The sequence below is a fragment of the Rhodofomes roseus genome (assembly GCF_022264815.1).
Source record: "Rhodofomes roseus strain CIRM-BRFM 1785 chromosome Unknown C8Q71scaffold_44, whole genome shotgun sequence".
Taxonomy (NCBI): domain Eukaryota; kingdom Fungi; phylum Basidiomycota; class Agaricomycetes; order Polyporales; family Fomitopsidaceae; genus Rhodofomes; species Rhodofomes roseus.
The window spans coordinates 1-25579 of record NW_025953000.1 but is presented as its reverse complement, the minus strand read 5'-3'; the positions used below and the strand labels follow the sequence as shown (position 1 = coordinate 25579).

Genomic DNA, 25579 nt, shown 5'->3' with positions numbered 1-25579 from the left:
AGTCATCTTAAACGGTGAGTCAAGTACCCCCTTCCGCATAATACGCGGAGTAAGACAGGGCGATCCCCTGTCCTGTCTCCTCTTCGACATGGCCATCGAGCCGCTAGCATGTGCGCTACGCCGCTCTAATCTCCGTGGTTTCAACATACCTGGTGCCGCAGGCAACCTCGTCGCAAACCTGTTTGCAGACGATACGTCGACCTTCCTGAGTGCAGGCAATAGCTGGCGCGGCCTGTGGGTCGTTCTGGAAGGGTGGTGCCTAGCGTCTGGAGCAAGATTCAACGGTGGTAAGACGGAGGTAATCCCTCTAGGCTCAGTTGAATACCGATCAGCCTTGCGGCTATCGCGGTGTATTGATTGATCCAACCCGGATGACAAGATCCCCGAGTCCGTCCACATCGCGGCGGAGGGCGAAGCCGTTCGGGTCCTGGGTGCCTGGATAGGGAACAGAGTCGACCAAGTGGCCGTCTGGGCACCCGCACTTGCCAAGGTGGACGGGTTCCTGGAGCGGTGGAGTAAGTGCCGCCCCTCCCTCACAGGAAAAAAGCACATTGTCCAGATGGGCCCAGGGGGAATAACTCAGTACTTAGCCACGGTGTAGGGCATGCCGAAACAAGTGGAAGAAGCACTCACCTCCACTATCCGCTCTTTCATCTGGAACGGAGCGAGGCTGCGCCTGTGGCCATGGACACGCTAACCCGGCCTATAGAAGAGGGAGGCATCGGTCTACTAGATGTTAAGGTACGGAACGAGGCCATTGACCTCATGTGGACAAAAAGATACCTTACCCTGTCAGACGACCGCCCGCGATGGGCCTTCGCCGTTGACGTCCTCATCAACATTGCCGCGTCAGCTAAGGCCGGGGCGATACGCCGCTCCGCGCAACTGAACACCTTCCTGCAGGATTGGACCCCCGCGGTACACGCGGCCTCGAGCTTGCCGCCATACATCAAGAGGATGATAAAAGTCGCTAAGAAGCATAACGTCAGCTTCGCAGCGGTTAAGCTGGGCACCACCATGAAAGGTGCACTACCGATATGGTACCACTTGGGTGCCAAAAAGCGGCTCCGTCTGCTAAACAACACGCGAGTAAGCGACTTCTTGCGAGACAGGCATGGAGTTTCCTACGTGGCGGATCTCCTCAAACTCACGCGCAGAACATGCTTTCGACGGGCGAGAGCGCAGTCAAACGACTTCGTCCCTAGCACGTGTGAGTGCAGAGCCTGTGGGGAAGACACCGCTCGCGGGTGCAAGCACCCCCTGGGGTGCTGTAAGGCGGCGGCCAACCTCCTAGAACAGGTCCGCCCAAAATGGCACCCCGATGTGGAACCCGTCCCGGATGGGCTGACTCTCACGTCAAAGTGTCTTGATGCTAACACAGAAGCCCTCGAGTCAGAGGGCGTAGTGACTTTCAATCCATCCCTAACAGAAAGAGGTTCAATAATGGAGGCCATGAGAGTCTTCGTGGACCCAAGTGTCCATGACGAACCCCCTGCGATTCGAGCACGGGCTGGGAGGATAGTAGAGGACGAAGCGGTCACTGCGTACCTTGTTGGCCCTTCGAGTAGAAAGTCCCTGCCAAAGGGAGCGGAGCCCATGCCAAACAACATGGGCCTCGTCTATTACCCGGGCAGTCCTGAAAAGAGCGCCATCGTCCGGCCTCGCCCTCCTAGAGGAAACATCCTCATGCAGCAGGGCGAAGTAACAGCGGCCCTGCATGCGGTCGAAGACACCCCGAAGGATTCGCCGCTTCGCCTTGTCCTCTCTTCCATGTCGCTGGCTAAACAACTATCCGCGAAGCTACCCGCCTGGGAAGACTGCGGCTGGATCAGTGTGCACGGCAGTCCCCTCCTGCGGGCCCTGGTGAACCAGCTCAGACAACGCTGCGCCCCTACAACCATATGCAAGGTGGCAAATATGGAAGAGTTCCGGACCCGGAATGACGCCATCGAGCTGGCAAAGCAACACTTTCTCACCCACCAGTGTGAGGAGGTAGCCCCGAAGATCGATAGACAATTTGACCTCTCTGGAGCAAAACTGGCCACCCTCTCGCAAGCGATAGCATACAGAGGCATCTTGGCCACACGGACCCCATCAGACCGTCCCCGAACGTCGGGACAGGTCGAGAGGATCCTGAATAGCCTGCGCAGTCCAGGCTCCCTGCCACCACCGACACAACTGCTGTGGACAAGCCTACGCGATAGGGACATCCATAGACGGATAGTGGACTTCCTATGGAAAGGAATGCATGACGCACTAAAGATCGGGGCCTTCTGGGCCCACATACGAGGATTTGAAGACCGCGCAGATTGCTCAACATGCGGCACACGCGAGTCGCTGAGGCACATCTTGTCCGAGTGCAGAGCGCCAGGCCAGGACCTTGTATGGTCCCTCACGGGCGAACTCTGGAGGAAAAAGGCGGGAACCTGGCGCAAACCGTCCCTCGAGGATGTCCTGACGGTTGGCCTGGGCCTGTACCCAAAGCCCGACGGCGCCAAGTCCAGTCATGCCCTGGCACGCCTCTGGCGCATTGCAATCTCTGAGGCGGCGTACCTCATCTGGAAGCTGAGGTGCGAGCGGGTAATCGAACACGCCGACGAACCTGACTGGACCCACTCACAACGGGAGATCACAAGAAGGTGGTATGCGGCGATGAACAGACGCCTGCAGCTAGACCTCATAGCGACCCGTAGGAGTTTCGGTAACTTAGCAAAATCCAGGCTGTTGGTCCTGGCCACCTGGACGGGTACCATAAGTGACGAGAATGGTCTCGCGGAAGACTGGACCAAACTACCAAGGCTTTTAGTGGGTATTGACCCGGGTTTCTGTCGTATTGCGATAGACCCAGGGTAGATCGAGTCCCACACTGGCCAGTTGGCCGTGCGTAAATGCATTTTTTTCCTGGAAGCAACGACAGGCTCTGCCTGTTCGCCGGCTGAGTCTAATGGGGCCGTCCGATTGTCGGCTGCCTTGACTCTTCATAAGCCATCCAAAAAAAAAAAAAAGCACGAGGCGATGCAAAGATGCGGTTTCCGTTCGCGTCGGTTGTGGCGGGAGGACCAGAGGACGGGCCGATTGCATGGGGTTTGTGGGGAGGGAAAAGGGGTGGATCATCAGGTCCGGAGGAGGGCTTGATGGGAGGAGAGCGGCCTCTGACAGATGGAGAGTTAGCCAATGAGGGGGGAAGAAGGGGCGTAGGCCTGGGCTATCTCATTGTCGGAAAGTCCCCACATCGGGCTGGCAAACCCAGAGGAGTGGTCGGGGGGAGTTGGGGAAGTGTACTGAGGAAGGGGCCAGGGAGGCGCAGCGAAGGGACCAGCGGCGGGCGGTGCAGGAGGAGGGGTGAAGGCGAGGGGATCTATCATGCCATCAGGACAAAAAGGAGCATATGAAGACGGGAGGCAACTAGAGGGAAGGGAATGTGTGTTGAAGAAAGAGGTTTTAGGCTTAGTAAGCCCAGTGGCAGTGAAGGACTAAAGAGTGAGTGAACAGACCAGTCCCAAAGGGAAGATCCTATGCTGGCAGGCAGAGGAGAGGACGAAGGATCGTTGTTATTACAGGGCAAACCAGCCCAGTATATATACACATTTGATACAGGTCACATGCTGTATCAGTGGTTCATCAGTAAGCACTAAGTCCGAGGTTTTGGGGATATGAGTAAGCTGGTAAGCAGCATGAGTAAGCCAAAACTCGGAGTTTTGATGTGGAGAGATATATGAAACATGATGGAACATCAGGAATAATATGAGACATGATGGAACATCAAAGAGTAATATAAGACGTGATGGGACATCAAGGAATGATATGGAATGTCATGGAACATCAAGGAATGTCGTGGAATATCATGGAATGATCCAGACTAAAGTCACATGACGTAATCTAGGCAAAGTCCATCAAAGAATGTATGTAATCTGACATTGCAGAACATAAGTCCATATTAGTACATAACTGATAAGATAAGAACACTGAAAACTCGGAAGTTCAACAATGTGCGCATTCGGAGGGAGAGCCCGGAAGAAGGCACGTGCAGGCGGACAAGCTAAGGGAGAGGGTGGTCTGTCGTCTGGAGGCTTATGACCGGAGAGAAGGGGAGTGAATGGGAGGTAGGGGAAGGGAGGACGGAGCGGGACGGCGAGAGGGATTCACGAGGACCCCCAGATGATGAACCGTCCGGTTTCATGGACCTCGGGGTATATCCGGAAGTCAGTGATGAGGAGTCGTATCTCCAGCTGTACCAGCTTGGGGGCTAGGTGTTGGCACCTACCAACGTTGAACGTGTTGCAATGGGTGCGGGCGATGACCTCTTTGTGTTGCAGAGGGAGCGGCGTAGGGGGGTAACTGAACTGCATCGCAATGCAAAGGTTGGCAACGAAGGCGTTCCGGGCAAGGCGGGCAGAGTCAAGGCACGGAACAAGCGACGGGTTGGCAAGAGGTCAAGATGTACCAAGTGAAACACGGTGGTCCAAGCCCAGGCCATCCAACGCACGAGCACGGGGAGTTTGGGGAGCCAGAGGGAAGGAACACCGCTGGGGAGAATTACAATGAACTCTTCGTTTGCAATGTCCTTGCTGAACGACCCACGGAGCCAATACATCAGCTGCGAGACATCCAGAGCGGTCTGAACGTCAAGTTTGCACTCGAAGTTGAACGTTGCCTGAGGCATGGCGAGGAGTTGGAGGAGGAGGGAGCAGGGGCAAGGAGGGATCGAGTGCAGCGAGTAGAAGGAGTTTGGAGGGTGAGGGGGCACGAGGATTGCACAGGTGCTGGCCGTGAATAGCAGCGGAAGGCGACAGAAGGAAGCTCGACTGGGAAGGTCACCATCCGGACCAATCAGCCAACAGGATGCCGTGCAATAGCTCCGGAGGGAACAACTGACCGGGGACGGTCAGTATTTTGGGTCGGGGTAGGGGCCTAGGCCCAGAACCGGGTGATCAGGCAATTGCGCCACGACAATGCCGTCTCATGGCAGGGGATACGAGCATGACACATGCAGAAGGAGGGAAGGAAATGCGTTAATTCGAATATTTTTAACACAGAGCAAGAGCAATACACGTCGGATCGAACAAGGAATGCAACAAGACCAGACACTTACGGTGAGCTTGCCTCCCAGGAGTGTACCTGGCCCACCAACTCAGCAACTTCCTCTTCATCGTCGTCCAGCTCGTCGTGCTCATCCTCGCTTTTGACCTCGCGCTCGTCGTCCACAGACGGGGTCATGGAGGGTGACACGGGCGGGCGAGAACGGCGCGCCGATTGGGAACAACCAGCCAACTGCGCGGCATGAGTCGCACCGGAGGCAAGCACGGCGGAGCGCATGGCCACATTCGGAGGGAAGGAGGGTGTGGGAGTACTACCCGGGCTGTCAAAGAACAGTGGCGTCGATTTTTGCAGCAGCATCAACAACAAAGGACTGGCCACGCTTGAAGACAATGGGTTCGCCGCCCTAGAAGACAACGGGAAAGCCCCAAGCAAGTCGGCAGGTGCGTTTGCAACCGGAGGGTTGGGAAGGAATTGGAGGGACCCGGCTACCGAGTGCCTGGTCTGCAAGGGGTGGGGACCAATATATCGAAGGCCAAGCCGCGTTGTAGCTAAAAGAGAAGGGGGCCGTTAGAAGGAAAGGACAAGATGAGTACCAGAGGAAAAGGACTTATGGACACCTCAGAGTGAACAGCCTACCTTGCCCTTCACGCACCCAGTGCACAAGTGCTGCGGATGGCCATCCACGTGACACACACCCAGAGGCCTCTGCCCGGCGCACTTACTGCAAGCTTGGCTGGGGGCGTCCACAAACAAGCCATAGCAAGTCCGAGACGCCGCGGTCTGACCGGAGGGGGCCGGGGGCACTGGATCTGAGGGACCTGCAGCAGGACCGGAGGGACGCGAGGAGGAAGCAGCAGATGCGGTGGAGGGACCCGAGGACGACGCACTGAGGGCGACTGCAGGGGGTGGCTGGGATACCCCATACAGCCGCAGTCCAGGAGCCTGGATAATGGGCGCGGGGCGAGAGCTGGTGGAGGGTGCACGGGAAACTGCTGCAGGGGCCTGAGGGACGGGGTCGAGGAGGCCCGTATCACGCACGAAGGGATCCGGGGCGGATGGTGTGGGCAATGATCATGAAGGAGTGGGGCGTGAAGGAGCCAACTGATGGCCAGTAGGCGAGGGTTGGGGGCGGCCGCTGAAGCCACGGAGGGAACACGCGGGAGGGGATCGAGGAGACCGGTGTTGCAAACAAAATGCTCGGGGCTGGACGAAGGACATGCAGAAGGGCTGGGGGAGGATTTCACGGGCGGCGGAGAAGGGGGCTGCAAGAGGATGTGAGGGGCATAAGTGCTGTCTGGACAGAACGGCCCAGGAGGAAAGCCAGGAGGGACGAAGAGTCCTTTGGGAGGCTGGGCTCCAGGGCTCAGGGTGGCAGAGGGAAGGGACATGGTTGCCAGATCCGGGGCCACCGCACCTCCGTGCAGAGGAGCCCGCCGGTACTCCTCCAAGGGTCGAGACACGAAATGACAAGGGGGCGTGTTTCAGTCAAAAAATTGGGATAGAAGGGGAAAGGGGGGAAAGGAGGAAGGAGAGGAACGGCAAGAGGGAACGACAATTGGTTGGATCCCCAAACAACGTACAGGCCATTTGGGTGGATCTGCGCCGGGCAGCGAAGGTCTGCCTCCAGATTGCTAAGGAGGGGTCGGAGGGGGGTGGGGATACGGTCATTCCTGGAGAGATGGAACATCAAAGTCAAGAGCCGGACGAGCACTGGCTGGATACTGAATTCAGCCGGGGGATGGTGGAACTGCACCGCGAGATGGTGATTTGCAATGTAGCCATACTGAGTGGAGGGAGGGAGGTTAATGGGGGGAGGCCAGCCATGGGAAGGAACATACAAAGTCGATCACGAGGGCACGGGCCCACGACGCCCATTGATACACTGTGTTGGTATCGGGAACCCACCCTCCAGGAGGGAGAGTATGGGGTGGACAGATTAATACCTCCTCGGCCATGTACACCTCGAAGGCAGAGACCAGGTGGACGAGGACGGCGGAGAGGTCCGCGGCAGCAGCAGTGTCAAGGTGTGGAGGGGTGGACATGGGCGAGGGAGGGGACGGAGAGAAGAGGGCGGCAGTGATGGGAAGATAAGGGAGGACAGAGGGAGGCCAAGGCACGAGGATTGAACAGGCGCTGGCCAGGAACGACCGGGGAGCGGTGGCTACAGGCAGCCAGAAGGAACATCTTGTTAGCGCCGGCCAGGAATATAGACGGGAGTGACGGCACGGACGCGGGAATCTGGGGACGCACATGCCAGGAGATACGTGGGAAGGCGACTGACTGGGGACGGTCAGTATCTGAGGTCGGGGCAGGTGTGGGCAGTGCCCACAGGCTGAGGCCGGAACCGCCGGAAGATGGACAGTCAGAGAAGGCCAAGGATGTTAGCTTTGGGGACCACGATTGGGCCGCGGCAACATGCCTGGAATGGGATATTTTACGAGGTCATTCGGGCGCGTCACAAGTCAGATCCATTGAACCCCGCAAGCCATTACATGTCAGGATATACGGGTGTCAGGGCGAACGACCTGGTCAGAGGAAGACACTACTTGTAAGGGCCTAGTCACGGATTAACTAACGGAGGAGGGAGGTCTCGTGCATCACATATGTCCTCTAGACGGCCCGTGATGGAGACTACTTCATGCATCACGGACAGTTGGTCAATCTGGGCCTCAGCCAGGCCGTGGTGGAGGTGGCCGAGTTCAACGCGGAGGACATCCAAGGAACGGTCCGTGGCGGCGAGCAGGCGGTCCCAGTTGTTGGTCAAACCCCGGAGGGAGGAGAGGCAGAGGGGAGGATTGTTATATGATGGAGGAGGAGGGGCTGGGGCTTCTTCCACGGCGGTTTGTTCTCTCTGAAGCTGATCCAGGGACCAAGGGATGGTCGCGTATAGGAGCGGCGCCTCGTTCTGCTCAGAGCGGAGGTTGAGGAACACGCGGTCCAAATGTTCGATAAGCTCGCGAACCTCGGGGATGCTGGACAGAAGGGGGATGCGGGCATCACCGTGAGCAGTTGCCAGGGCGTAGGACTCGAAGAGCATCTGCTGGGACAACACAGACGGGTTAGCAGGGACACGGAGGACGACGGAGGCTGACAAACCATGAGCCAGCGAGCACCATGGGCCCAGGCAAGCCAGGCAGTAGCGTGCTCTACGTCGAACCGAGGCTCGAACAACCCTTTGTACTGGAGGACATCAATAAGACAGAGGTAACGAGCAGAGTGGGACGAAGTGGTGGGGTTTGGGGGCTGAGCCATCGGTGTAGGGGAGAAGGCAGGAGCAGGAGGAGAGGGAAGGGAGGGGGAAGACCCGGAGAGAACAAGGAGGGGCATGTGAGCTCGGCTGAAGGGGAATAAGTTGTTGGAGCACGCGATCGTGGCAAGCTCGCAAGCTCGGCCGCGATAGTACCTGACCGAAATGGATAGGGGGGAGGGGTATATAAACCGTCAATTTTCGTGTATCTACCTCACGTGATTGCCCTTTGGGCATCGCCCACGCCCGGGACACTCGCGCTCGACGTACCATTTATTGCTTGTTCTCACATAAGTAGCGGGGCGGAAGGAGCGGGAGGGGACACGTAGGACCCACTCTCGGATGTGGACTAGGATTTGGACTCGGAGGCTCTGAACTTGGGCAAACGGCTCGGAAGGAACTCTCCATATATTGCTCTCACATAGACTTGTCTTTCCTGATGATACTCTCGTTGCATACGCCTAATACCACTACCCTTCATTGACTAAGAATCTACCCTTCCTCCATACCCTGTACGGAGGGAGCCGAACTCAAAAGCACACAGCAGTATGGAAGTATAGCTAAGGCATTTAATAGCGTAGGTTTCAGCTTGGAGACTGGTCAATTTAGTGAGTTCGATTGCCTTGTTTACCAAGCTCATTAATTACTGATTCTTGGCTTCAGCAATTCCTCCTTCGGTGATTCCAAGTACACCAGCGTCAACTACTTCAGTGTTGCCACCCCCTTCAACCGCAACTCAAACTTCGTGTTCATCACCTGGGAGTAAGTCTTGTTGTTATGCTTCGTCGGTAATGTTCTGCCCTTTCCATTGTTCTTCAACGTAAAGGTATGCCGAACCGTTGTGGGCATGGCCCACGGTCTATGCACGGAATCGACAACATACAAACACGTCAGGGCGAGAAATGGGACGGCGGTACGGCGCAACAAAGGCATCCCCGAGAAGTACGGACTTGGGGAACAGAACACGAACGGGCCGAATACATTCCAACTAAGCCAAGCACACGGTTACAGAAGGTGCTACAGATGACTACATGGGGTCAGTTGAGCAAAGGGCTTGCGTTACGAACGTTCCCTCCGTCCCCGTTCCTTCCGGATCCTCCAGCCTCTCGGTCAGCAGCAGCATCGGCAACGCTATGCGTGAAGCCCATGGGGCGTGGATTGAGAGCCATTGAACCCCTAGACGTGGTGAAGACTAAACGACGAGGAATTCCGGAATAATTGTCTGGAAGGTACAGCCCGTGTGACAGCTGTTCCTGAATACCTTGGACCACGGCGGAGAGCGTGGCTAGCCCACGATCGAGCTGGTCAAGGGTGTTGGTGGTCAAACACTGAGCATCACTAAGAGCTTCCAGCTGGTCGGTGATGACGTCCCATCCGACAGAAGAAGCGCGCTGGTTCGATAAAGCGAGCGGACTGTTGCGATAGGAAATAGCCGGGAGTGGAGCACCTTCCTCAGCAATGCTCTGCTCGGCGAGAACACGTTAGGCGACCAGGCGATGATGGGTATGGCTCAGGGAGAGACGAAGCGTGCTCAGAACAAAGGGTTGCGAAGATGGTGTCGAGGTACACAACCAGGGCGTGCACAGATGGTGTCTGGTGGACGGAAGGGAGAGAGATGTCCCCGGAGGCCACGGCGATGCTACGGGACTCAAACAGCATGCGCTGGAGTACAGTTAGCGTGGGAGACGACAGGTCCTAGGAGAAGGACACACCAACAGCCAACGACTTCCATGGGCCCAGGCCAGCCAGGCAGTCGGATCGTGGGGGAGGAGATGGGGTTCCAAGTTGTGTTCGTGTAGAAGGAGCTCGAGGAGACGGTAGAAGTGGACGTCGTATGGGGATTGTCCAGGGAGGGACATGGTGGGTGGGAGCGGTGAGCAAAGGAGGCTGGGGCTTCACTGGCCAACCGGAAGGAAGGGGGAGTAGGGGAGAGGACGGGGAGAGTCGGGAAAGTTTGAGGGTGTGGGAAGTTGGGGAGGGGAAGGACATGGTGTGCTGGCGTGAGAGGGAGGGGACTCACTTACCACTACCACTTCGAGGGCGGACGGTTAGAGGTAACTCCTGCGAACCAGGACAGCTCTGTTTTCTAAGCGGCAAATAAATCTCTCTCTCTCTCTTGCAAATCTGCGGCGACAGCGGCGAGCGTGCGTACTGCAAACTCTGCGTATTTGCGTGTCCTTGCGGGAACAGCTGTTCCATTGTTCAGCGGAACAAGCACTGGGCAGTGTAGCCTAGGCACTCCTCTTGCACCTTCCTTCTGTGACTACCTATAGTTACGTCGACATCGTCCGACAACAAAACCTGTCGTTTCTACCGACTATCGACCCCTGCTCCCTGCCACCTCACACGGTCCCGGGAGACTCGCAACCTACACACCGGTCCCGGAGGACAACATTGTCAGCAAGACAATAATTCAGATGATGAAGGTCGGCAAGAAGAACCCTGCTTTGACCTTAAACTGAAGACGGATGTCGTGCCTACTTGGGACGGCAATACTGACCACCTCGCCCGATGGATCCTTAAGGCCAACCAGCTTGCCAAAGGATCGCACACAGTCGCTCAGCAATTAGGATCAGTAGTTCCCCGACGCTTTAAAGGCAGTGCCAAGAACAGGTATTATTCTTTGCCGACATACCGAAGAGAGCAAATTCAGCATAGTTGGAGTGACCTAAAGACAGCTATAGGTCAGCACTACATGAATAAAGCTTGGCTTGATTGACAAAAGAGTAAAGCCAACCGTGCTTGTTACTGAGACTCTGCCGCTCCTAGAGAGTCTCCTTCAGAGTACTACATTCGCAAGCTGGAATTATTGGAGTTTGTTTACGACTATACTAAGTCGGAATTATTGGAATTGATCAATGAAATCCTCGACGGAGCACCCACTATCTGGACTACCATTCTCACACCTCACCTTTATGAGAAAGTAGTTGATCTGCAAGATGCTATTCGGTACTACGAAGGAACACTTTTGCAGCTCAATAATGATAATAACCATTGGGATCAGTTCCAAGGGAAAGGAAAGTATCCCGACACCAGGGTACATCTCTCTGGAAGTCAACCAGAGAAGCGTAAAGCTCCTTTCCCGAGGGATGACTTGGTGAAGTCTAACCGAAAAACTCCCCAAGAGCTCGGCAAACGTCCTTGTTGGCATTGCGACAGTCCTTTGCACTGGGATAATGAGTGCAAGTGGCCATGCGCAATGCCCTGCCATTCCGGCAAAATCCGTGTTCCCGCGCTTAGTGCGGAGGCCGTCCAGAAAGTGGTAGAGTATTTTCGGGCTTGCACAGGACCCGTAGAATCAATCGGATTATAGCACAGGCAATGAGAGCTCAGTACGAAGAATGCGAAGTTTAGAAATCCTGAAATATGTACTCCTTTCGAGTAGATCTGGTACATTAGTAACAAATGTAGGCCGAAATCATACATTTTTCAAACATAGCATTGTAGCCGCAATCAATCCAATTCTGTACATGTATTTTTTTGGAGAGGCAATGCTCGCGATGAGCTGGAATTTGCGCCGCAATTCCGAAGGGCAAGACACAGCTTTTCGCTCAAGCGCCCGTCCAGTCGCGTCTGTGGCTGACATGGCGAGCGACCGCGACGCGTCTCTCCACTTTCCTCCGTTGGTCCTGGTGACCAGCTAGCTTACTGCATCATCAACTGGCGGTATAGGCTTGCTGCTGGCACTTTTACGCACAACTGGCATGGTGTCAGGCTCCGGTAAGTCCTCCAGGGCTCAGTGGGAGTGCAGCAAGCACGCTGCTGCATGCAGTGTTGTGGCTCGCCGGACGCGCCAGGTGGCATCACAGTCAAGCCACAAACCGCACAAAGCTACGGCGGTCCAGGAGGTGCTGCAGGAAAGAGACGAGGCAAGGCAAGAGACTGTGGCCACACGCAAGAATGCGCGGCAGAGTGTCCATGCGGCTGACACCGCCGTATGGAAGGCTCATCGGGACAAGTACAACACAACGTGTTCCCGGGATCACCTTCAAGCGAAGCTTGCAGAGCGGTGCATCAACACCGGCGCCACGTCAAGCTCAACCGTGCCAGCTCACGCCGCCAGCGCCATATCCCAGTCGCTGCATGCTCTGCCAGTGGCTCCCGGGTCACCCATCGCCTCGCTGACGCCCAAGCAGTGTGAACGCGTGGCAGTACGGGCAACCAACAACCACAACGAGTCAAACCTAGGGAGCCTGCGTGTAGGGAAGCGGCGTGCAGCAAACAAATTACAATGCGGAGAAGATGTTCGCCGCGAATGACACCTCCAAGTCGAGCTTTGTACGCCGGCACCTGTCAGGTTCCCCCGGAGATTTGACATATCTTTGGCGGCTGGGTCAGAAGCCTGACAGCTCGAGACTAGGGAAGAAGTGGGCCACGTTAATGGTTGCGAAAGAACACCGCGTACGTGTGCATCGCGTGAAGTGTGATGCTTGAGTGGCCGCTCAAGAGAAGAAAAACGTGTTGATTGATGGGATCACGCCGATTTTGGATCCGGAGTATTGGTGGAATGTGGACAAGTGTTCTATTACCATTGAGAAAGACATCAAACCGCAGCTGTACTGGCACAAACGCGCCAATCCGTCGGCGAAGATTGCGGTCACAGGCAAGAAGGATGTGCTTCTCACTACACTACTTTCAGCTATTGATACTTACAACGAAGCTCATCTGACTTTGCCCAGTGTTTCTGACATAACAGATGCACCAATCCCCTCACTAGTTCTGACTTCTGATGACCTGAGCATGTACCATAACAAGTCTGACTCTGATTGCGAGTACGAGGAGGAGGAGCTCCTGCACTCCTGATAGTTGATCCTTTCCCTTGCTCTTGATATTCCATATATCTGTCTAATATGTTTTCGCACTGATGTCCTAATACAAGCACACATATTCCACGCTTCTCCAAGGCAATTGGTAGGGTACAGCTTGCTCAGGATGCTTTGCCATTCTCGAGTGCGATATTTCGCCCGTTATGGTAATTCCATGTCATGTGACCATCCCGTTCTCTCACAGGCGTTGCGCATGGCCAGTGCAAGTATTCCCGGAAAGGTGGATGTATTGCCCGAGCTAACCTTGCTCTCCTGAATGAAGATGAGCTTGAGGACGAACAGGATTATGAAGACACCTACTATGGACTCCATAGTGAGGATGAGCAGGATTTTCATAAACCCCTTCAGACTACCAAACCATCTGAAGTTGCGCTCGAGCCTGAGCAGACTAAGGATGGAGTAGAGTCGGCCCTGGAGGGAGACTCCATTACGGCAATGGTAAACAACGTCTCAGTGAACGAAGCTCATGCAAATAATATTTTCTCTGGAATTAACAGGAAAGGCCGTCAACAGATGGCTTGGCAATGGAAGACCACTCATCCATTACCGAATGAGGAGAACGACAGCGGAAAGGTCTTGGAATTAAAGAAAGAGTTAGCCCGTCCTCCGGGAAGCTACTAAACTGTCGGCATTCCTCAGTCCTCAAGAACCAGAGACAGTAGAAATTGTCGTGGACTCAGGATCGGATATTACACTTGATTTGGCAAAGACCCTCGAAGCTATGAAGGTCCCTCCTAAGCTGAAAACTGGACAGAAAATCAATTTAGTTCAGGTTACCGGCAAGGCTAAGCTGTACTTGAGATGTGTCTGAACTTCACAGCCTAAGTCCTCTCCTTGCTAAGTCCAAAGTGTCAGCACAGCCTTCCTCGGTGATCCCTCGGGATTGCCATTACCGAAGGTCAATGGTCATTGGTGATCCTTCGGTGTTCCCTTTACCAGTAGTGAATAACCTTGGGGATTTGGTCCTTCCTTCCATTGGTATTGCAGTCTGAAAGCGGTTGTCGGCAAACTCCGTAGATTACTGGATAATGCCAAAATGTGTTCGCGACCAATTGGCAGTGAGTCCATTGTGCTTACTTAATAGACCCTACCGACAATAGCGGAGCTCTAACAATAGCTAGGGAGTCGATGCATATAAGGTGGACTTGGGATTCAGAGATATTCCCATAACACACGGCAGGCGATCATAGTCTCTGAATATTGATCTTTGTACCGTAGTACAAGCTCCTAGCATGATCTGTCACCCATTCATGCAGTTACTGGTGTGAATGCTAACCGTAGGTGAAGTCTTGTATGTGAGCTTGCTGATGAGTGACCACCGTCTGATGGTGTTGATCCCACAATCCGGCCGTCTTGCTGAAATGCGGCCGGTGTTGCTGATGCCTGATATGGTGACACAACGTGAAACTGGGGTCTCAGCAACCGTCATGGCCTGTCACAGCCATTCACTGAAATCACCAAAGTTCTGATGTGGATTTGCCCAGGAGCGACTTAAAGGTTGTGCCCTGTCCAACATGCCCTGACCTGCAGCCCCTGCTCCCCCAATGTGCAGTATGTTCTCTCCCGCTCTGCTACAGGCACTGCTTGCAGCCCCTTCTCACGTGGCACCTCTAACGGCCCCGCTAGCCCCACCATCACGCCTGATGGCTGCCCCACCACCTCCTGCACCAATGCACCCATCGGCTGCACCACTGGCGCCGTCCCCCTTTGCTGACACATCCCAGTGCATCCCCTCCAGTGCCGCCTCCGCCTCTGCCCACCAGCGGAGTGCCCCCCGCCCAGCGGCAGGCCCCAGTGCGCTTGTGAGCCTCCCCGCGCCGCAGGCCGGGACGACCTAGCGGTTGTATGTGCTACTGCTTGCCTGTCCACTCTTGCTTATGTAGGCATGCCTGCCCAATTGTCCGCCCACCCAATTGACCGTGCACCTGTCCTGACCCGCACCATGGCAAGCCTGTACATCAGGAAAAAGGTATTTTAGGCATAGCAGCTGCCCTAGATACATAGCCAGGATAGGTGCTATCTGTGTCATAGCCGCTGGCGCCTACTATATAGTTGTCCATAGCACCTTGTAGATGATCATAGGTGGTAGATAGGGTGCCATAGGAATATCTTACGGTAGATAGCAGTCCATTGCAGCTGTAGAATAGGTTGTGTCATAGTACCGTTGATAATGGTATCGAGAGAAATGGTTGTGATCATAGTAGACTTTGCGGCGGTTCTGACATCAGGAAGCCACCCAAAATGTAATTTATCTCTGTACTGTCAATCCACTAGCATTACATTTTCCTGACTAGTATAGTACACAACCGGACATGTACAAGACGGCAGATCTGTAACCAGCCAGCACACATCCGAGCAGTGGCCATCCGGTGGTTCGCGGTACGAAGTGCATTGCTGACGTGTATACTCTGCAGGCCTTGCAGTTGTCAACTGGCACGTGCACGACATGTAGGGTCGTGCTCACCGTCTAGCTCCTCAAGGCATCCTTGCGTCGGCACCTGGTCAGCTGGATGTTGCGCGTCGGGGGCGCGAGGGCATGCGAAGCGCGGCAGGCCGTCATGGTACCTTCCCGGTAAGATCGCGCAGATGAGAATCACAGGCGCTGGTTGCTCGGTTCGACATTTGTCGATGCCGGTGGTGACTGAGATGCAAGGGGAGCGAGATGAGTGGGTTGTGCTACATGGGCAGGCGTCAGTAGTGAGTACTAGTAAGCAGTTAGTACGTACGTAGGCAGCGCACTGTGCTTGTGTCAGCGAGGCGCGTCCCACCACGGCAAATGATGACACTGTTGGCATGCGGTCGTACGCCGGCTGTGTCCCGAGCCTTGCGTTCATGCTCGCCATTGCGTACGGCGCGCGACCCGTGTCGTGTTGTTGTCAAGTGGTGATGCCACACGACGTGAGTTGCTGGCCGGTACACCCAGCATGCCTCATCCTGGCTCCTCCTTTGGGGCACGTCGAAGACACACGCGGGACGTACATTCATGTTGTGTCAAGGTTCGAGACAAGCCGCAGCGCACGCACTTTGTCCAGGTGAAGGCGGTCGATGCAAGGGAGCTTGTTCGCAATCCTCGTTCACGCCATGTTGAGGAGGACGAGGATGCCAAGTATTCTGCCACTCACAGGTATATCAGCCCGGAATATCAAAAGGAGGGGTTGGGGAACGGGACGGGGGGACAGGATAGGGGATGGTCATTGATGGGTGCTTACTCGGACCAAGTGGATAGTTGAGAGTGCCCGCAGACCGCGGATGCAACCACCCGGGCCGACCCCCAACACAAACATCAACGCAGGTCTGCACTGAGCAACTCGTCTATGCACACTTGGTAGCGAGATATGTAAGATAGGTAGAGTAGGGGGGATAGGAGCAGCACATATCGCTCGCATGTTCGAGGTATGCTCGGTCGAAAGAGCCATCTACTCACCGATTTTGATGCCTTGTGCCTCTCCTGCTTCGTCTTCCTACTCATTAGAACCGGTGAACATAGCATTTCCTTTCCTTGGTTCGCGGCATAGTGGGTAGGTGGGCGCCGGAGAGGCCGCGCGACAACTCGGAAAGGTGGTGACGTGTTTTTGACGGGGATGTTTGCATGGCTGGCCCGGACCGCGGTGACCATCGTGCCGCCAGGTGTGCGATGACATAGAATGTAAAGGTTGGGGGCGTTGTATGATGCAGAGGGACAGTACAAGAAGATGGTGGGTAGTGGCAAGGGAAGCACAGAACCACGCGCCTTGTTTGGGCGCGTCAATAGTAGAAGCGCCGGTCGCGGTGGCGCAGCTGCTCAGCAAAACTATTGAACTTGTGCGAGCAAATGCAATTCCCGAAGATGTGTGTTTGCACGAATCACACTTTGTAGGTCTATTCTGTCCACATTCCAATTTTTGAGGCTTAATCATCGACGCTGAGGTGGGGAGGTACTTTAACGTGGGCGCTTATGCGATCATCGCTCGAGTAGTATAAGTCCGAGATGCAGACTCGAACAGTGCCGCAAGTCGCAACATATACATCGCATTTCAGCACGGGTATGCAATTCATAGACAAAGAGTAGCTTATCTGGCTACTAGTACACCAATTCAAACTGTCACGGATCTAAGGTCAACTGAAATGTACAAATTCACCCGGAATTCTGTTGCGACGTTGAGTGAACTATCTTTGGTGAGTTCTCTGCTTATCTCTCTGCCATATTTCGGGACTAAATGCGCGGCGCGGCGGATCTGGTCAACGCTGACGATGCTAGCGTTTGCCTTGCCGTTACGTGTTGAGCGGGAGACCAGGTAGAGACCGGTGCCCGGATCCTTGTGCCGCAACAGTGTGTACCATTCGACATATGTGAGGGGGTGAGGCCGCGATCCAAATTGTGCTGGAAGATTGAAGATGATGCGCACACGCGCTATCCTTGTTCCTGGATGTTCTTGCCGGATCAGGTAAGTGTTCACTGCCCTTCTGTATGACTGTACTCACACGTGACAGAACGTCTGCTCTTACCTTCAACTCCATCAAAAGGAACATCCGGGTCGACAATGAATGCGGTATCAAAGTACGCAGCCGTAGCCTGCTTTCGCCCTCTCCCTGCTTTGGCGGCAACTGCCCGGATGCGGTCGGTATGCTCTGGTACGTCGCCGTGAGGATCCCCTGGATAACTGACCCATATATTCTTGTAAACGTCGTAGCGGTCCATGTGGTTTGGGCATAGTTCGCAACGGGGTAGCTCGGTGCGGACAAATTCGGTCAAGGCGGGTAGGAACTCGGTTGCGCCGTGGTCAGTGAGCAGGTAGCGTAGGGATAGATTGGGAAGAGGGCAGTGCTTTGCAATTGAGTACATGTTTCCGCTTTCTACTTTGTCACCATCCGGGAGCAGTGGAGGGGCAACGTCTTCGTCAGGTTCTTCTTCGTCAGGCTCTAAGTCTGGTTCCTCCAACTCCTCCGCCGTTTCTTCCGCACAAAGACCTTGGAACCAAGCGATGTAAGTAGCATGCAAGTCCACCGCTTCCTGGCACGCGAGCCACGTCACCATCTGCTCCATATAGTCACGCTGGTTGCTTGCGCGGTAAGTGTTCTTCGCTAGCTCAATATGCAAGCGCTCAGGGAGTTTGGTATTGTAGCCATCGCAAGAACCACGAGAGCGGATCGCCTTGACGTAGTGAAGGAGGGCGTGTATCTTCGGAATATTGAAATGCTCCCGAATCCCAAGCCTGATGAAAACGTCCTTATGGCGATGGAACGTGTCGAGAGCTGACTGCAGGTGAGTGAGTGTTGTGTCATCATGAGACTGAAGTTGCGTGTAGTAGATAAAGTCCACGAGTGCGCGCACCACCTCCAGGACCTCCGTAGGCACAGCACCGGCTAAGAGCGCTACAAAAATACGCTGCATTTCCTTGTGCTCTTTGCCCGTCCACTGTGATACGTGCGAGATGCCGTTGTGGAAGCGTCGAAGGCCTGGGAAGTTGGTCATCGCGCGGAAGCGGCGGTCCATTTCGTCCGTGCCCATGATCGATGTACACCACGACAGTAAGTGATCCTTGAATACTCCCTTATGGAGCTGATGCAGGATGTCCGGCATGATAGACGAGAAGATGTCGCAGTGGGGAAGGTCCGCCCAGAAGGGCTCGTAGACGGGCCGCAATTGTTCGGAAGTGAAGCGTGGTGAGTCGTTTCCGTTCTGGTGCTCGCGCAACGCATCTTTGGTGCTTTCAACATCGCGCGGATCACAGTGAAGCTGCTCACCGCGCTGGAGGGGTGGCGCGGTGCAGCGCGGGCAACTGTTCTCCTTGCAGCAGCAAACGAGGCATTGTTCGGGATAATCAGCGACATATGCCGCAACAATCGGATGGACCTTCCGGACACCGCGGTCTGCGCAAGTCATCTCCTTCCCGTTGAGGCCCGGTTCGCGAAGGGACTTGAGGATGAGCGACATGCAATGGTGGAAGAGGCGATAGCCGGCAAGGCTGCGAGTCGAATCATGGAAGCACTCGAGCTTCGAGACAGGTATGTAGCCAACAAGGATCGTTGCGCGCTGCGAAGGCTGACGCCGTACCGATTTTGAGATGTTCCCAATGGATAGATACACAGGCCATGCCTTCTTATTGCCGCCAAAGTTGGTGAGGTTCGTGGCATCAGACGCGAGGATTACAGGTGCAATTGTTGCACCCTCTGGCAACTTCCCCTATGGGAGCAACATCATTGAGTCTTCTCAGACAGGTCGGGTGATCGCAACGTCATGCGGACGTACCTGCATATTCCACCACCAATCGGCTGTCCACATCTCGTCGTACCGCCGTATGGTAGCTGCCTCCTCTGTATAAACTCTCTCTGGTCCATAGGCAATACTTCCGTCGAATATAGGGTTCCCAATCAGCTCCTCTACGCATTCAATAGGTTCGCGCCGCCACAGCTCGAGCTGTTCCTGCATGAACTTCCCATCATCGCCCATACGATCACCTTGAACAGAAATCATGTCGCAGTGCCACGGGACTCCAGTAGGTAGGTCGTCAATCTGCTGAAAGAACTTGTACTTGCTGTCGGCCGACAAGCCACAGTTCCTTCGTATCTACAGAAAGGTTCAAGTTCGTCAATGTGCTCGAAAACGATGGAGAAAAGAGGCATGGTGCGTACAATCAACAGTTTAAGGAACTCGTCAATTTTGGTCTGACCAACGTGCTTGATCAGCCACCGGAACAACTCCCACTCTTCCTCATCCTTGAACGGCGCCCACTCGTCAACCCCAGCTTCAGCACGCATCGCGCACCATTGTTCGAAGAGCGTGTTATCCTCCCGGATGATCGTTGCGACGACGCCGGGGTAACACTCGACGTATCAGCGGGCGTCTTCCTCGACCTCTGGTACGTCCTCGACTTGTGTCTGGTGCGATGACTCAGATTGGCCTCCATCCATTGGGTCATCGACGTCGTCAGGTTGTGTGCGAGCAACATCGTCGTGTGCACTGGCAGAGCTCGCCGTATAGGATGCTGCGGCAACAGCAGCAACAGCAGCGATGTTCTGAGAAGACGCGATTGCCTGCACGACTCGGGCGAGTTGACGTTCCCATTTGAGGCGGCATGGTGGTGAGTTCCGGACATGAACTCGAACACCTTTTGTTGTAGGCACCTGACGTTTGCAGTAACCACAGCGAGGCATCTAGGGATCCAGAAGGCTGAGTGGCAAGAGTTACAGTCAGCTAGTGTTGGGCTACTGGGTGCGACCTGTACGTTTGGAAACCTGCACACGATCGGGCTGACATTCACAATTGCCGTTATTTGTCAGCATCCAGGCCAGTATTCACGTCCATCCACATGACTAGGACCCCAACCAGGACCCCAGCCAATAAGTTGCCGACGAGTCGTGTGCCTATTCTGCCACGTCCCAACTTCACTGAAGCCTGACAGACGTTGCCAGTGCATGGTATCATCCCTTACCTGTCCATTCCATTCATTTACAACGCTCACTTCCTCTTGCAATGTCCCAGAGGTCTAGGCAACAGTCAAACAGTGCGCCGGATGAACCTCCAAGACGTGAACGCCATCCATCTGCGAAACAGCGCCAACTCGGTACGTTTTCCTGAGTCTTCCTTTAAGCTTGTCTATCAATCAATTTTGACTGCACAGACAAAGACCAAGAGGCGGCGCAGAGCCGTAAGGGACAGAAGCGGCCTGCAGACGAGAGTTCTGAGAATAGGGCATCTGGTGCTAAGCCAGGTAAGAAGCCTCGTACATCGCACAGTGGTAACAACGGCAACTCGACATCAACGGTGCGTGCCAGTCTTCCACAAATTGACTCGTCAGGTTACTCAATCACCGCATAAGTTCACTACGCAGAGTGTCACAAGCGCGAAACCTAACAATGTGCCGTTCAAGAACCTTATCAAGCGTAAAGAAAAGGTCCTGCACAAAGTGACTCAGGCTCAGCAGAGTGCTCGACACTCTGAGCCTTCGGCGCCGGCGCCACTACCACCACCTACTGTAAGGTTGTCTGTACCACAACACTCCAAGCAGCCACCGCCTTCAAGGCCTCAGGCTGTGGCAAGACACTCCGAGTCATCGTCATCGCTGCCTTCAAGATTGATAGCAAGGCGCTCGGGAACACCACCGCCAGCAACTCTCAAGCGCTACGGAACCGCAAATCAGTCAGAACAACGACAAGGTCAGCTCTTTCCATGCATGGCTTGATCAAAACTCACAGATGTTTGTCAGATCAACGCAATGTTCAAGTTGCTTCCACGGCAAGACAGGTCTTCTCTGGCTCCAACACGACGCAGAGCCGCTCCACCGGTGAACCTCAGAGTCAATCCAATACTAGTAAGATGTCGAACAATACTGATTGTTTGATATCTTCAGGACGTCCTGGCAACGCTGGACGTGTTCCGCCTCTAAGTGATGACGAAGAAATGGCGCCCGAGGATCATCGCCGCCGTGGGCCCAAAGCCGACAGTCCCGAACCACTGGGCCGAGACAACGACAAGGGAAGCGACATTGGTAACGGTTTCTACAACGATCTGGAATACGACGATGATCAGTCCGGCAACAAGCATCATGTGAATCCATACGTCTACGACGCTGCAGACTTTCAAGACGACGAGGAATACTTTAGTCAGCAAGATGATGACCAGCCTGTCGAACGTGTGCCATCTTCGCCACATTCCAGTAGTCCTCCTCCGCATCAGGGTGTCTCTCCACATGACGATGTTGATGATGACGACCAGGAGCAGCAGCGCGAAGTGCTAGAGGATAAGGAGGATGACGAAGGAAGTGGGGACGAAGGAAGCTCCATGAACGGCGGTAAGCCATCTTCTTGCTGTATATCAACGTCTGTGAGATGCTGATCTTAAGAGTTCCCTTTGTACGAAGATATATCTTGTCCAGAGGTCATTGGCACTCCATCTAAACATGGTCCGCGTGTCAAGGACTACAATGCCGACGTGAAGGCTCTTCTCAATATCGCTAATTCATTGTACAGATGCCGAGTGTCTACTATCAACGCGTTTCCGACCGACTTGCTTGAAGAAGAATGGGCCCAGATTTGCTGGGGCGAGGCTTGTAAGACACTCAACGTCAACTATGCCGCTGATCAACATGTGATCAAGATTGTAAGTCATTGAGCCCAATGAGTGTACTTTTACGTTCCTAACGGTACACCCGGGCTGCATATTCCCCGTCGTCAACGGAAACCCGACGCCGGCCGGAGAAATGTGTCCGGAGGTTGCAAAACCACCGGCCGGTACCTGAGGTGCCCATTGTTAGCAGACTGGCCGGTCTTGTTTTGAACGGACCGGCCAATGACAGGGAAAATCAACAAGTGTTACTGAACAATGGTCCGGAATTTATTCTATGGTTGTAAATGGACCGGCCGGAGATCAGGCAACTACATTTATAACAGACCGGCCGGAGCTCATATACCCACATCATGGATGCACCGGCCGGAGCTCATACATTCACATTATCAATGCACCACCCAGAGCTCATATACCTTGACTTATAATGCACCAGCCGGAGTTCATGTACCTACATTTATAACATACCGGCCGGAGGTCATATACCTGCATTGCAAAAGGACCGGCCGGTCATAGTCTACCTACACCAAAAACAGACTGGCCAGGCATGACATACTTACACTACACATGGGCCGGACGGTCATAACAAACCTACATTAGAAACGAACCGGCCGATCATATGGAATCTGAATGATAATTGTGCCAAACATGCCAGAACACATATTCAAAGATGCACTGAGGTTTATGGACCATAAACACACTGGACCTAGGTTTTTTGGGCTTGGAATACATTGACAAACATTCCCTTACATGCTCCCAATTTTATTAGGTACATACAAACCATGCCCATGCTTCAAAAGCACCATAAATGAGCTTTCTAGCCTGGAAACAGACCAGATCCAGGTTTTTCAGGCTGGAATTGCTTCAAAGGCTATTCTTGCACATGTCTTTAGCTCCCTAAATCATATTTACAACAGGTCTGAGCATTCTGCACAAGGTCCGAGTGTTTTGCACAATCGCCGAGATTCCACAAAGTCCCGGCGCCGAGGATGCACCAAGTCCCGGCGCCGGGGGTGCACCAAGTTGCGGCGCCGCAAGTGCTCCAAGTTGTGGCGCCGCAGGTGCACCAAGCCTCGGCGCCGCACCGTCTCGTTAAGCGCCGAGAAACATCGCTCGGCGCCGCGACTTGGTGCATCCTCGGCGCCGAGTTGTGCTAAACCTGAGGAATAATGGAGTTTCTAACAATGATCACAAAAAGATTACTGATGTTTGTTACACCAATGACCTTTTGTAGCTCATCTTATAGGGAATGTTAGGTTCATTAGGAAATCTCCTAATGACACTACAAAGGTTTGTATGTGGTTACTTATAAAAAGTGATGTTTGTGTCTCATTGTGTAGGGAATGGTCTGTTGATAAGTAAATCTTCTATTGACACTTCAAGGATTTTCAACGGTTAGGCCGGTACAGCTGCTTTTCCTGTTCCGGCTGGTAAGTAAACTCACTAATGACACTACAGTGTGTTGTATTTAATTAGTACATAATGAAATTAAGACAAGGGAACACTGTAGGAACAAGAGGTTGATTATCACAAAAGAATACATCATAGTTACAACCCTGCATCAAGGTTGAACTGTCTAGCATTTACAGAAAAGTCAGTGAGTTCCAAATGTAGGCTGTAGCAGAGCAATGTACCTAGGACCACATGTGTTAATTCTATAGAATGTCTCATATTCATCTGGGATTGGTTTCTACATACAGATATATATGTAGGGTGTGGCCATCATGATCATAGCAGAATGTATGAGGATAAATGAAACATGTATCAGCAACCCATCCATACATGACTTGATGAATGTACTTGTTCATCTGGACACATGTTGGCACAAAAGTTGTACATAAAGGCAACAACTTATCACTTCAGAGACATATCACTAATTGTGCATGTCCCTGCTCCCTTCTTACTCTCCTCACCATGGCAGTATTCTTTGCCCACATTAGGTTAGTGGCTATAATGTATGTTCATACAGCCAGCAGCACATATGCCAAATCTCATAGCTTAATCTTCCAAGCTGTAAGTGCTACCAACTTTAGTGTGGGCGCTAGATCAGCCAGAAGTTGTCATAGTACTACACATTTGTAATGTAGTGTTCTGTCTACTGTACAATAACAACAGCATGAGATGTACACATCCTTGTAGTCTCATCATAATAGTTGCTTATCAACCTAATGTTCCCCACAAGATGAGATACAAATATGTGTAGTGCTATCAATAAGCTTACTTACTGGCTGAACAAGAAAAGCTGCTGTACTGGCCTAAGCATTGAAAATCCTTGAAGTGTCAATAGAAGATTTACTTATCAATAGACTATTCCCTACACAATGAAATATAAACCTCACTTTTTATAAGTAACCACATACAAACCCTTGTAATGTCATTAGAAGATTTACTAATGAACCTAACATTTCCTATAAGATGAGCTACAAATGTACAAATTGAATGCAATATACTGTAGTGTCATCAGTAAGTTTACTTACCAGCCAGACAAGAAAAGCAGCTGTACCGGCCTGACCATTGGAAATCCTTGAAGCGTCAATAGAAGATTTACTTATCAACAGACCATTCCCTACACAATGAGACACAAACATCACTTTTTATAAGTAACCACATACAAACCTTTGTAGTGTCATTAGGAGATTTCCTAATGAACCTAACATTCCCTATAAGATGAGCTACAAAAGGTCATTGGTGTAACAAACATCAGTAATCTTTTTGTGATCATTGTTAGAAACTCCATTATTCCTCAGGTTTAGCACAACTCGGCGCCGAGGATGCACCAAGTCGCGGCGCCGAGCGATGTTTCTCGGCGCTTAACGAGACGGTGCGGCGCCGAGGCTTGGTGCACCTGCGGCGCCACAACTTGGAGCACTTGCGGCGCCGCAACTTGGTGCACCCCCGGCGCCGGGACTTGGTGCATCCTCGGTGCCGGGACTTTGTGGAATCTCGGCAATTGTGTAAAATACTCGGACTTGGTGTATAAGGCTCAGAGCTGTTGTAAATGTGGATTGGGAGGCTCAATAAATGTGTTCTGATGCATTTCCAGCCCAGAAAGGCTGGTTTTGGTCTATTTTCAGCCCAGAAAGCTCAATTTTGATGATTCTAAAGCTCTGGAATGGTTTGCATGTGCCTGGAAAATTGGGAGCATCTATGGGGATGCTAAAAATGTATTCAAAGCCCAAAAAACCTGGGTCCAGTGCATTTATGGTCCAGAAAACTCAGTGCATCAATGAATATGTTTCCAGGATGGTGGGAGCAATTGATATTCAGGCTCCATATGACCGGCCGGTTCATTTCTAATATAGGCATGCTATGCCTGGCCGGTCAATGTGTAGTGAAACTATGTCATGGCCGGCCGGTTTGTTTTGTGTGTGGGTACATTATGACCGGCCGGTTCTTTCTCAATGTAGGTATATCACCTCTGGC

The 25579-nt window shown here is 53.3% G+C and overlaps 10 protein-coding genes across 10 annotated transcripts; 5 read left to right on the top strand and 5 right to left on the bottom strand.

Moving 5' to 3' along the window:
* Positions 1 to 1017: 1017 nt before the first annotated feature.
* C8Q71DRAFT_718783 (uncharacterized protein) lies at positions 1018 to 1761 on the top strand (the record flags this gene model as incomplete). The annotated part of the gene is made up of 1 exon (XM_047921253.1): positions 1018 to 1761. A coding segment is annotated over one exon (744 nt), but the record flags the coding sequence as incomplete, so codon positions are not given.
* Positions 1762 to 1770: 9 nt separating this feature from the next.
* C8Q71DRAFT_718817 (uncharacterized protein) lies at positions 1771 to 2853 on the top strand (the record flags this gene model as incomplete). Its single annotated transcript, XM_047921255.1, has 1 exon — positions 1771 to 2853. One exon carries the CDS (start codon positions 1771 to 1773, stop codon positions 2851 to 2853), a length of 1083 nt encoding a protein of 360 aa, XP_047772545.1.
* A 2235-nt stretch (positions 2854 to 5088) lies between these two features.
* C8Q71DRAFT_863569 (uncharacterized protein) lies at positions 5089 to 7082 on the bottom strand (the record flags this gene model as incomplete). The annotated part of the gene is made up of 3 exons (XM_047928189.1): positions 5089 to 5350; positions 6621 to 6823; positions 6879 to 7082. 3 exons carry the CDS (start codon positions 7080 to 7082, stop codon positions 5089 to 5091), a joined length of 669 nt encoding a protein of 222 aa, XP_047772544.1.
* Positions 7083 to 7600: 518 nt separating this feature from the next.
* On the bottom strand, positions 7601 to 8367 carry C8Q71DRAFT_863568 (uncharacterized protein; the record flags this gene model as incomplete). The annotated part of the gene is made up of 2 exons (XM_047928188.1): positions 7601 to 8080; positions 8137 to 8367. The coding sequence occupies 2 exons, from the start codon at positions 8365 to 8367 to the stop codon at positions 7601 to 7603; spliced, it is 711 nt and encodes a 236-aa protein (XP_047772543.1).
* Positions 8368 to 9242: 875 nt separating this feature from the next.
* C8Q71DRAFT_791910 (uncharacterized protein) lies at positions 9243 to 10195 on the bottom strand. Its single transcript, XM_047925384.1, is given in 3 exon segments — positions 9243 to 9748; positions 9768 to 9949; positions 10000 to 10195. 3 exon segments carry the CDS (start codon positions 10144 to 10146, stop codon positions 9325 to 9327), a joined length of 753 nt encoding a protein of 250 aa, XP_047772542.1. The 5' UTR covers positions 10147 to 10195; the 3' UTR covers positions 9243 to 9324.
* Positions 10196 to 11991: 1796 nt separating this feature from the next.
* Positions 11992 to 13090, top strand: C8Q71DRAFT_728332 (uncharacterized protein; the record flags this gene model as incomplete). The annotated part of the gene is made up of 3 exons (XM_047921948.1): positions 11992 to 12438; positions 12491 to 12692; positions 12735 to 13090. The coding sequence occupies 3 exons, from the start codon at positions 11992 to 11994 to the stop codon at positions 13088 to 13090; spliced, it is 1005 nt and encodes a 334-aa protein (XP_047772541.1).
* Positions 13091 to 14657: 1567 nt separating this feature from the next.
* C8Q71DRAFT_728331 (uncharacterized protein) lies at positions 14658 to 16343 on the top strand (the record flags this gene model as incomplete). Its single annotated transcript, XM_047921947.1, has 6 exons — positions 14658 to 14907; positions 14997 to 15082; positions 15413 to 15492; positions 15537 to 15810; positions 15844 to 16011; positions 16110 to 16343. 6 exons carry the CDS (start codon positions 14658 to 14660, stop codon positions 16341 to 16343), a joined length of 1092 nt encoding a protein of 363 aa, XP_047772540.1.
* An 843-nt stretch (positions 16344 to 17186) lies between these two features.
* C8Q71DRAFT_718756 (uncharacterized protein) lies at positions 17187 to 19851 on the bottom strand (the record flags this gene model as incomplete). The annotated part of the gene is made up of 4 exons (XM_047921248.1): positions 17187 to 17548; positions 17599 to 19276; positions 19343 to 19660; positions 19726 to 19851. 4 exons carry the CDS (start codon positions 19849 to 19851, stop codon positions 17187 to 17189), a joined length of 2484 nt encoding a protein of 827 aa, XP_047772539.1.
* A 715-nt stretch (positions 19852 to 20566) lies between these two features.
* On the top strand, positions 20567 to 22204 carry C8Q71DRAFT_728329 (uncharacterized protein; the record flags this gene model as incomplete). The annotated part of the gene is made up of 6 exons (XM_047921946.1): positions 20567 to 20657; positions 20715 to 20857; positions 20892 to 21249; positions 21300 to 21404; positions 21444 to 21884; positions 21969 to 22204. 6 exons carry the CDS (start codon positions 20567 to 20569, stop codon positions 22202 to 22204), a joined length of 1374 nt encoding a protein of 457 aa, XP_047772538.1.
* Positions 22205 to 22545: 341 nt separating this feature from the next.
* C8Q71DRAFT_728328 (uncharacterized protein) lies at positions 22546 to 25073 on the bottom strand (the record flags this gene model as incomplete). The annotated part of the gene is made up of 14 exons (XM_047921945.1): positions 22546 to 22572; positions 22625 to 22642; positions 22765 to 22782; positions 22934 to 22978; positions 23152 to 23315; positions 23601 to 23608; positions 23791 to 23846; positions 24070 to 24104; positions 24382 to 24427; positions 24517 to 24564; positions 24634 to 24679; positions 24705 to 24722; positions 24773 to 24816; positions 25002 to 25073. 14 exons carry the CDS (start codon positions 25071 to 25073, stop codon positions 22546 to 22548), a joined length of 645 nt encoding a protein of 214 aa, XP_047772537.1.
* Positions 25074 to 25579: the final 506 nt, after the last annotated feature.